The sequence below is a fragment of the Primulina eburnea genome, chromosome 13 (assembly GCF_022965805.1).
Source record: "Primulina eburnea isolate SZY01 chromosome 13, ASM2296580v1, whole genome shotgun sequence".
Classification (NCBI taxonomy): domain Eukaryota; kingdom Viridiplantae; phylum Streptophyta; class Magnoliopsida; order Lamiales; family Gesneriaceae; genus Primulina; species Primulina eburnea.
In genome coordinates, this window is record NC_133113.1 from 32,070,331 (window position 1) to 32,081,796 (window position 11,466).

Here is an 11,466-nt window from a genome sequence, read left to right on the forward strand (position 1 = left end):
TGGGACAGTCGCCCACATCCTATTCTGTTAGTATACTCGAGTGCGGTGCTCATACCGAGGTGGCCGAGTAGAATGCCTCCCTGGAGATTTATACAAGAGCCCGGGCCTATGACTGCCCGGAGAGTCGAGCATGGGCTTGCACCTGCCCGGCTCCAGAAGAATCCACCTGCAGACTTACTCGGATTTGGGAATCCATTTGATATTCCGGGTCATCCATGACCCGGGCTCTTACAAGGGTATCATCACACATCCCTTAAATAGTCGGGCTAGAGTCATACTCGCTGTCCCGATCAGTCATGCTTGGATTCCCAAAGAGACAATCGATTTTGTTCTATAAAAGCATCGGGGGCTTCATGTCTCCTAGAAATGAGAAGAAATGCCGGAGTATCGTGCCTCATGGACTTGAGATAAGATGCCGAGGCCTTTTGTCTCTCGGACTTACTGAATAACCAAGGTGCGGAGCCTTGGGCCGGGGAGCAGGTCCCGGGACTTGGAATGGTCGAGGTGCGGAGCCCCGAGCCAGGGTACGGATCCCTGGACTTAATAGATAACCAGGGTGCGGAGCCCTGGCCTTCATAAATGGTCGAGGTACGGAGCCCCGAGCCAGGTTTGAGAACCCTGGGCTTATAAATAACCAAGGCGCGGAGCTTGGGCCTTCATGAATGGTCGAGGTACGGAGCCCCGAGCCAGGTTTGAGAACCCTGGGCTTATAAATAACCAAGGCGCGGAGCCTGGGCCTTCATGAATGGTCGAGGTACGGAGCCCCGAGCCAGGGTGTAGTGCCCTGGGCTTATCAATAACCAAGGTGCGGAGCCTTGGGCCGGGGAGCATCTATTGTTGCGACGCACGTAAATTTATATAGATTTTCTGGAAAAGAGGCAATAAAGCAATAAAAAGCAATAAATTTCTCATTACATAAAGAAGCGGCGAGCAATTATGTCATCCATTACAACAGACACAGAATCTCGCCATTCTGTTATCCAGTTAGTCAGCTCGTGGATTCGAAGATTGACAAAGGTTTCATTGTGCATTATCTTGGTTAGCGCATGCCATTCTTTCCGCAGCATCATGTGTAGTAGAACCTGGTCATTAACCAGGTCTGTAATCCGAGCCACTGCAAATTCTCGGATATACTTCCTCGCTCTTGCTCTTTGTGCTCGAGTAAGAACGAGACTGTTGCGGTAGGAAAAATCCAGATCGTGGGCCTTATCTCGTACGGTCATAACTTTCCTCCACACGCTCTCCTCGATGCCTCTCTTCAGCTCCTCTAGATGAGGACGCATTGCCGGGGTCACCAAGACGTGTGTGCTGCTGCAAGCACTGGAACCGCCTGAACTCGACATGGTAAAATGGGAAATTGTTTTTTGTGTTCACCCTCTTACTTATAGGCAAACGTCCTTAAATGTGGGGGAAATCCAAGAGTCTCAGCCATGCGAAGCGTCTCCTTTATTATTCAAAGGCAAGAGTTGATCATAGCCATCAGATTTGGACAGGTGTATGATCAGGATGTCCCTCGTAAATTGCGCGGAGCAGACGAAAGGATCTGAACAGCTATCAAAACGTCAAGTCTGAGGTGCCTCGAAATACGGAACGTTTTTGTTTGGCAGGAGTTCAATAAATCTCATATTATTATGGCACCACGTCAGCAGACCGGGGGATTCTTGGTCCCTGTTTATTCCTTCTCTCGGACTACAATCTCGAGATCTCAACATAACAAACTGGTAGACCGAGACCTCATTGGCCTAAGCATTATTATCTAGGGATTATTAGTCATGTCAATTTTCATTATTTAATTTCGTTTAAGTGGGTTTCGCTATTTACCAGATAAGTGCTAGAACGAAAACAAAAGGACATTTCATTATTAAAAATGAGCACGAATTACACGGAGATGTTCATCCTCTACAGCAACCCTCCATTTGTGCAGCCAACCGCTAAGATCTCCGGTAGCGGTCTTGCCAAAGCTATCTGACCCGGCTATGTCTTCCAGGATCTTCAACTCCTTTTCTAGCATTAGTGCGTAGACACCATGGTGAGTAAATATGTCCACATACTCCGCAACACAAAGACGTTCACGGTACTTCTGCATACGAGCCACGTTCTCAGGAGCAGGAGCCCCTTCTGCGTACTGAGAAGATTCCAGCTCGTACAATCTTTCCCAAAATAGGAGTATTTTGTGGAAAACTTCGTCTTCCAAATCAGTCTTCCGTCTCTCTGTGACCGCACGCATAAATTCCCGTTATTGAGAGTATAGACTCATCATTACCTTGAAAAACGAGCAATTTTCAGTCGCATCCTCATTAATGTATTCGATCGATTCTCTCGAGAATAGTGATTATCAGACATCGGGGAGTCAAGGATATGGGATACGAGACACTCCAAAAGTTCCCTTGTTTAAATATTTGTTCACAATTGCAAAGAGTGCAGAAAGGATCAAATCGGGACAGCGAGTCAAGCTCTAGCCCGACTATTTTAGGGATGGGTGGTGATACCCCTAGTAGGATCCGGGTCATAGTCAGGGTCGATTTCAGGAGTATCCGGGTATAACTCCTCTTCCCGGATGGTATAACTCCTCTTCCCGGATGGATTGGTGTTGTACGCAATTCTTTATTATTTACCCGGGCTCTCATAGAGTTGGTCGGGTGCTTCTCCCCTGACCGGGTAGTGTTTCCCAGTTGCATATCCACTTTGGCAACCTCGAAAATAGCGTTACCTCGACAAGTGAGCCACACTTGAGTATAATCATTACATGCCATCTAATCTGCCAGAGCAACTTGGGCTTGGAGTGTCCGAGAAGTCATCAGAAGCTAGGAAGGTAAACCGACTTAGTAGATGTCACGGAAATCGAGAAAACTACTCATTCCTCCCCTATAAATAGCAGGTCAAGATTGAAGCCATATACCTTGTTCATTTTCCTAAACAACACTACAAATACTTGATTCGATCCGGTGGAGCACCCGACCCTGCTCATCTATTTCGCCTGGATCGCATCACTTCACTTTCTTTGTGCACTAGCGAAAAGGAAACTTTCTTTTGAGTGATACAAGAAATTGGTGAAGATTATGGATCCATCTTCTCTAACCACTTGGAGTGCAACCTCTTGATTTTGCAGTATTGGAACAAGTTTAGAGTTGCTTCGCTTCAGAGCACTGCGAAATGCATGATTTCTTGAGTTGACATTAGCCTTAAAACCCGACATTTTCTGAAGCAAACTCCCTTCTTATGTTGTAGAATGTATATCCACGAGTTCTGAAACTAGCAGGCATGCCAATGTAACAAAACCTGAGAAAACAAAAGGCACCGCAAAGGTTTTCGCTGTGATTGTAGTTGGGGCGCCGGGGCTAGTATCTGGATCAGAACATCTTGCATTACCAGTCAAGTTTTTCTCGATATCCCGAATGATCCCATTTTCTGTCAACTGAATTATGGCACGCGAGACATCAGGAACCAAGGGGGAACCAATGGGAAACGCCTGCCCATGACAAACAAAAACAAGATGTGAACAATATGTTGATGCAAATTGTAAACGAATCTTCTTGAGCCACAGCTAGATGCTTACAAAACCGAAGCCTTCGGTTCGATAAGTTGGCTCAATGGTAATGTATCTGCCACAGTATTTCAACAACAAGAACCTAATGTGGGGAACAACATCACAATATGCTGATATGCTTCGATTTTTACTTCCCAATGATAAATTAACGTCATCTATAGAACTATAATTCCTTATATTTGATTCGTGGAATCCTAAATTTTTCAACAAACCAAACACAAACGACCCTTCTTGGCAGCCAACAGGGTATCCCTTCGCTATAAGTTGATTCACATCTGGCACAGTAGGTCGAAGCCCCTGTGTGACGAGTGTTGATGATAAGCTGGCGGTAAAAGTCGAACTCAGCAGGCTCGATAAGGAAGACCATGCCACCAAAATCAGACAAAGTAAATTGGCATCGAGTCCTTGTCCTACATTCGCAATAAAACATCATCACGTGAAAGAATTGAGAAATTAGACCGAGTACAATGTTAAAAAAGAGGGAAATATTTCACCAGGAAAAAATGGGAAGTAGCAAATCATGCCAGGATGCTGACCAGGTGGTTCCCTGGCGTCAGAGACAATCCTGCTTCCAAGGATCCAAATGGCCAGAGCATTAGAAAGATAAAAGACAGCAGCGGTTATCCACAATTGTTTACTCAGAAGCTTAAAAATGGTAAACTCGTTATTCTGATCTTCGTACATAATCGGGACTACACAATTCACTCCTCCTTCTGCATATGGCATGGTGAATGCTGCATATAATGATCGGTTATAAGTAATTGTAATATCCCCCAAAGCAGCGTCGAATTTTTCCTATCAACCCCGGAAAAAAGGAAAAAAACAAAGAAGAAAAGAAACCTTGAGTAAAATAATTACAATTCTTAGTAGAAAACTCAGAGTTTAGGTCAAAAATCACCTGTAAATATACTTGATACACGAGATCGTCATAATTCCCGGCTGTTGAATTATCTGCATTCAAGAATGGATAGGGGACATATCGGGGAATTACAGCATATGCAGCAATAACAGATTCAAACACCTGTTTATGGTATCCGCTAACTTGCACTGCTTTAGTTGTAGGATCGATTTCCACTCTCAAGAATTCGTTAAAACCTGGTTTTTGTGGAACCCCGACTCGCAGGTGTTTACCACTTACCGGGATTTGCCATCCCTTCGGAGCAACCGTTAAATTCCCTGGCCATGTGATATTCCTGAACTTTACCTTTGAAGTAAAGTTAGAATTGGTTTTATTCAAGTTTCCTTTCTTATGATTTTCAACATATGGTTGCCAGGTGGCCACCTGTCTCTCATGATTTCCATCAAAATTAACTATCTGATACGGTGTCGGTTCCAACTGTGACTGTAAGAGCTTAAACTCTCCAGCAAGACCAGTAAACCTTGTTTCTAACAATGCTTCGAGAAGTTTAGGCCCCGTATTGGAACTTTCGAAAGCAAAAGGATGAGCAGCATTTTCATGCTTTTTGTTCTTGACCAGATTTTGTTTAGTGCTTCCAACGCTTTCCGCTGCCATAGCAAGAGCCCACAAAGTATCATATGCCCAAAGACCAAATATACTTGTCTCAGTTACTTTCAAATCCGAATTTTCTCGAAACGCCCTGATCCATCTATCAGTAAAAGATCGCAGGTCTTTAGAGTTGGGAACTAAAGGTTTAACCCCAAGAAACCCTTGCATGGAATCAATAACTTCGAAATCCGTCATATGAAATAATTCCGTTAGCCCACTTGTGATAATCCAAGCATATCCAGGACTGATCATTCCTAATTCTCTTAACTTTAGAAACAGCCTTATTCCAAGTGGCTGAGACGCGTGCACCACGAACACTCGAGTATGCATACCCATCATTTTGTGCAGTTCTTCGCTTATGAAATCATCGGACGCTGATTCTGGAACCACGCTTCGATAGAAAATTCGAGCATTGACATCGTTTAAAGCATTGGACAGATGAGTGACAATGTCATTACCATAATCCGTGTCTTCATTAATAACGACAACTTGGTTCCATTTGAAGGCCTCAATGATCGAAGCAATAGCCTGGACTTGATAAGCATCGCTTTGTGATGTCTGAACCAAAAAAGGAGCTCGCGGAACAAGAGAAGGGCTCGTTGCAGAAAAAGAAATGATGGGTACATGAGCTCTTTCTCCAAGATTCATCACAAAGTTGACCTGTGCCGATTTTTGAGGACCAATAATGGCATCCACACTAACATGTTGCAGAAGATCGAGAGCTGAGAAGGGAATATCGCATAAAAATTAGATACTTAGATTTGTTCTAAATGCGCGAAATTGTTTGTCACCATATATATGATCGTTGAGTTGAGATCCGAGAAAACAAGCCACACCAGTCATTACTAGTACAACATATTCGAGATGTATTCTAAAATGATGACTCAAAAAAATCAGGTTGGCTCTAAGAACTTACCAGCAGCAGCTGCACCAACGACACTTTCATTTGAATCTCTGACATGGAGAACCAGCCTAGTTTTATAGTCTTTATGAACCGAATAAAAGTCTGTAAAAGCCATGGATAGGCAGCTCCTACCTATACGCCCCACGGGAGAATTAGAATCGAGAATAACACCGATTTGAAAATCAACTGCGACGCTGTTACTGGAACTTCGTGCAGCACGAAGAGGTAGCATGACAAGAATAACAAACATTAATGGAAGCAACAACGAACCCATTCATACAAAATTTCGAAAACGCACGACTATGTATATTCTACGAGGCCGCAAGAAATCCCACAAAGATTGCTACTCATAATCAGGAACCGAATACGATAGAAGTTGATACATTAATTTAGTAGGTTGTTAAGATGCAGATTAGTAAGAGTTTATTATAGCACAGAAGGAGTAAAGTTTCACGAGGAATTTATAAGCCAAGGTGTACTGTACTACAAATAGAATATACATAGTTTCTATCTGGGGGAGATTTGGGTTTTTAAATTATTGAATTATTTATCTTTTTAACCCAAAATTGAACTACGACTGCTCCTCTTTTTCTTCTCAAATCTCAATAAAAAATTTAGTCAATTTTCTATAATACAATAAGATAAATCAAAGACGAAACCGATTATAAATAATTAATTTTTATTGTTTTATGCCGTTTATAATTAAGTCCAACCAAATTTAAAATATCTATTAAAGTCAGCATGCATGATACATCCATAGGAATGGAGTTAAAACAACGTCATTTAGTGTAAAAACTCGAGTCATTCGTACGTTATTTGTGATCTCAATTCCGTATGGTTCAATCCGATCCGTTCGCTGTCGAATTAGGATTTGAACCATGTTCTTTAAATCGCAAATGGAGCTAAATTATATGGTTCTAACGTAAAACCAAGTTCAGTTTATTGGATTTTTGGATCTCAAATAAGGATGATTCTCGATCGTTTATGGCGTGTTTCGGCGTATTTTATATGTATACACATATAATTCGGATTTGAATCCTCTACTGTGTAGAAAACACAATATGAGATAAATTTAAAAAGTTGTCAGATTAAACGAGATGATCATGTGATCATCTCATGTAAAAAGTGCACAGCACTTGGTGTTGTGTTTTCAACACAGTAGATGATCCAAATCACATAGTTCTCTTGATATATATTCATAAATAATTATGAGCGGCTAAAACATATGTCTTGCCACATGATTCATGCATTAATTAGCATTTTGATCGTTAGTCACCATTTCAAATTATTTATTAAAAAAAAAACATCGATTTGTTGAAGGTTACATGGCTGTTTGCCTAAATTTAATTGGTCGAGAGAGTTTCAAATCCATCAATTTTCATTTTAGTAGTAGTTGTGAAGGATTTCTTTTTATCCAACAGTCTCTTTTAACTTAAAATCTCTTCTCCAAATCAGTTACGTACTCAAATCAAATCATTTATTCTGAATCAAATATTTTCCATCGAAACGTTTGTAATCGATACATTTGAAAATTACACTAACAATTTGAAATCCTTTTAAGTACTTTCGTCTATTTTACAGTGTCACATAAACAATTAGACCAAAATAGTTGAAAATTAAAAGATAATGTACCAAAAAACAAACTTTGAAAACCTAATAAACAAAAAACACAAAATTGAACAAGATAATATAGAAGAAAAAAAAATTCCCCATATAAAACTATCATCTAGTCAATGCATACAGGATTATTGATTAGGGTTTACTCTGAAGCACTTTTAAATCAATACATGAAACTTCCGGGGAAATTGGGTTGACAGCAACCACTAGGGGTGTGTTTGGTTGAGTGGATTAAATAAGGATAGATTAATAGTCAAATATTTATCGTTAAAATTTTAAGTTGTTTTAATAATCATTTTGATCCGGTGTAAGATCCAATTTTATGGATAACTATTTGATTAATAAGATCTTAAAACGGGTCAAAATAATTATTAAAACATCTTAAAATTTTAACAATAAATATTTGACTATTAATCTATCCTTAGTTAATCCACTCAACCAAACACACCCCTAGGGTATTAGTTGAAGAAACTCGGGCACCCCAAAAATATCAAAATTGTAAGAATGAGTGTTACTCAAATGAGGAATTTTTAAAATTTTAATATGTAAATATGTTTTTATATTAAAAAAAATGAATTTTCAACGCTCATAATATATTAGATTGCAACTAAACAAAAAAAAAAAAGCAGACAAATAATCATTATATTAACTGGGAGTTCAACAATAATTCATTGATCGATAATGTCATGTAAATTGATTGAATTTAGACCAAAATTTAGATAAATAATCAACGGTTCAAAGTAGTGCGCAATTAACTTAGACATCAATTGAACAAGTCATAAGTTTTCAACTTGTACGCATTAAAATTTTAAGAATGCCAAAAGTGAGAAAATTGCATTTTTGTCATCTACGTTTTTCTATTTGTGACTTTGATTTTTTACGTTGTCAAGTTCAGCCTTAGTCCATTGTCTTTGTTTTTTTTAAAAAAAATTAGTTCTTTTCTGACGAGGTGTTTATATGATATAAATACGCTCCTGATGTGTGTTTTGTTGTATCAATACTAGCCAAAAATAATAATAATAAGATATAAGGCTAAAAATGAAATTTGACAATACAGATTATTAAAATCGCAGAAAAAACAAACGTAAAATACCAAAAATACAATTTCTTATGCCAAAGAAATACATCTCTAAAAAAAATTTATATATTGTCGAGCAATCGCGTTTTAAATATACAATTTGCAAACACTTTTTAGATTTATTTTTAATAATATTTCATATTTTTTATTTGTAGGTTAAATAAATTACGAAATGCTATTTAGAAAACAATATTAGAACATTACTTTTTTTTTTATAAATCAAGCTATTGCATTAGGTCATATATAATGATCGATGAGAGAGTTGTCGATAATCTGTATTTAATAAATTAGAATTCATTAATCGCAAAGTTACTGGATATATTATTTTTAATATTTTACATATATGGAATCTTAATTAATTTTGGATTATTTATGGGACATTAATAAGTTTTAATTTATAGGATCTTAAATCTGGAAGTTTTCAATCATTTGAATTTGATCGAGTAATTAATATGGAGTGTACTACTGGAGCAAGAAATTAAAGCTGAAAAATAATTTAAAATATCGAGTCAAATAATTTTAAACGAACAATACAAATCATGCATTTAGCTTGTACGTATTAAATATATAACCGATAAAAATGTATTAAATCGATAGGTTTAATTGGATATTAATATTTGTAGCTGTAATAAAAAAAAAAAAAAAACTGGATATCAATATTTTGGGCAAGCCGGCCAGGCAAGCCCTCTCAACAGGTCGAGAAATCATCAGCCCAACTCAACCCAACGTGGGTTGCGGGTTAAGCGGTCAGCATGCGAGCCAACCCATCTAAACAATAAAAAAACTGTATAATTCATTGAATCTGATCATTTCATAAATAATATTTTCTATGAAAATCTTAATAAATGTAGTTCTTGATTTTATAATTCTACTTGTTAGCCAAAGTAATTAGTACAATGAATTCACAACTTTTACAACAAAAACATATTTTTTTCTTCTCAGCTCTTGGATCAACTGGCTAACCGCGTGGGCCGACCTGTTTAGGCTCGTCTTTAAATAAGTTTGTAAAATTTCAACACAACTCGCTTAAATTATTTGGCATCACTGACTAACCCAACGGACTCAACCCATATCTACGTCTCTACTAATCGCATGCTGCTTAACATTACTTTAATGAAGTTTGATTTAATTTTAATTCAATTCTTTCTAGAAAAATAGTTTAATTCTATATATTGGTTGTTCAACACAAAATTTTTATATGCGATATGATTGATTATATGCTTTGATTGCATAAAAATAGTTTTAATAGAATATAGCATAGATATTTCCATTTATTTTCAAACAATATATTTATGCAATTTAAAATAATAAAAATAAACATCTTTATGCAATTATTCATTTTATTTAACTATTTTATGTAGTGATATTTTAAGTCTGTTTTAGTAATTATTATAGACTAAAATAATATCATATATCGCAAATCAAATATATATGTGCACCGAAAATAAATAAATAAAATGAAAACAAAGTGTATGCTATTTAGCATGTGATTTCTAGTAAATTAATAGTTAATTAACTAACAAAAAATGGAATTAGTCTAAGCCTAACGTGCAGTGTTAGCTCACCTTAGGTTGGGTAAAATGTTAGTCCCAGTAAACATAATGCGCAGCCCAATTACGACCTATTCGTAGATACCGCCGTTTTCTTCGGTTCTTATTCGGGGTGGTTTCATTTTCATCAGCACGTTCATATTAGTATACCCAAAGACAAAAAGTAATTTGTATTTGTATATTAAAAAGATATAAATGATATACTTTAGTAACAAGAGCTACCAATATATCAAACATTAATTATATCAGTCGGGCTAATTGTATCCATCCACATCCTCTTTTTTTATGATCCGTGAAACTGTCTCGTATGAGACTCACTCTAATTATATATGTGTGTAGTGTACATGCAATCTAATTATATATTTCTTAACTACGTGAGATCGATCTCGAACCAATTTCGATACTAGATTAAAGTAGTTCTAATTCATTTTGAAACAACTCAATACAATTTATTATTGGTGTTAGAATTTGATTCAACTCATAACCAATTATATTGTTTCAGGTTGAATTGGGCATGCGGATCGATTTCAGATTGATTCAATCTGTTAACCATGTTTATTTACGTTAATTATAGATTTAGAGGAGATCGAGTGATTTATAAATGTTAGAGGGATCATGTTGTGAGGGTGTTACCATCACTGTAAATCTGATTTTATAAACTGTAATTGAAGTCAACTATTTACAACACATGTATCTATGATCGAGATTCGATTCGAATATATAATTACATATATATACTAGTTTGTTAATTTGGAACCACTGATAAATTTAATTATGGTATTGTTGATAGGATTATTGAACCGAATTCGGATCGTTTTCGTATTGGCTCAATCTGTTACCCATTTTTATTTACACGAGTTACAGATTTAGCAGAGATCGACTGATATAATAACGGTTAGTGAGATCTTGACGTGTGGATATTACCCTCATTACAGATAGAATCGTGGAACCATAATTGGTCCGAATTCAGATCGATTATTTATTGGTTTAATCTGTCAACCATGCTTATTTACATGAGTTATATGCTTGCAGAGATCGATTGGTTTTATAACGGTTAGTGAGATCCTGTCGTTGAGATATTACCATCATTACATAACCGAATTTACAACCGTTACTGAAGTCAACTATTCACAATATATGTATCTATGATCAGGATTCAAATCAAATACATAATAAGTGTGCGCGCACACACACATCCCACCTTGTTAATATGGGATCATTTATTAATTATGGTATTGTTGATAGAATTGTGTAGGCGTAATC

The 11,466-nt window shown here is 37.1% G+C and overlaps 1 protein-coding gene across 3 annotated transcripts; it reads right to left on the minus strand.

The window, feature by feature from the left end:
* Positions 1 to 2,996: 2,996 nt before the first annotated feature.
* Positions 2,997 to 6,357, minus strand: LOC140809668 (glutamate receptor 2.9-like). Of its 3 annotated transcripts, XM_073167367.1 has the most exons (6): positions 5,971 to 6,357; positions 4,446 to 5,776; positions 4,042 to 4,342; positions 3,557 to 3,957; positions 3,370 to 3,469; positions 2,997 to 3,279 (listed from the first exon to the last, which is right to left on the minus strand). In XM_073167367.1, the coding sequence occupies exons 1-6, from the start codon at positions 6,230 to 6,232 to the stop codon at positions 3,218 to 3,220; spliced, it is 2,457 nt and encodes an 818-aa protein (XP_073023468.1). In that variant the 5' UTR covers positions 6,233 to 6,357; the 3' UTR covers positions 2,997 to 3,217. The 3 variants fall into 3 exon arrangements, with proteins under 3 accessions (XP_073023468.1, XP_073023467.1, XP_073023465.1); XM_073167366.1 differs by having other exon boundaries at positions 2,997 to 3,469; positions 4,084 to 4,342; XM_073167364.1 differs by having other exon boundaries at positions 2,997 to 3,469.
* Positions 6,358 to 11,466: the final 5,109 nt, after the last annotated feature.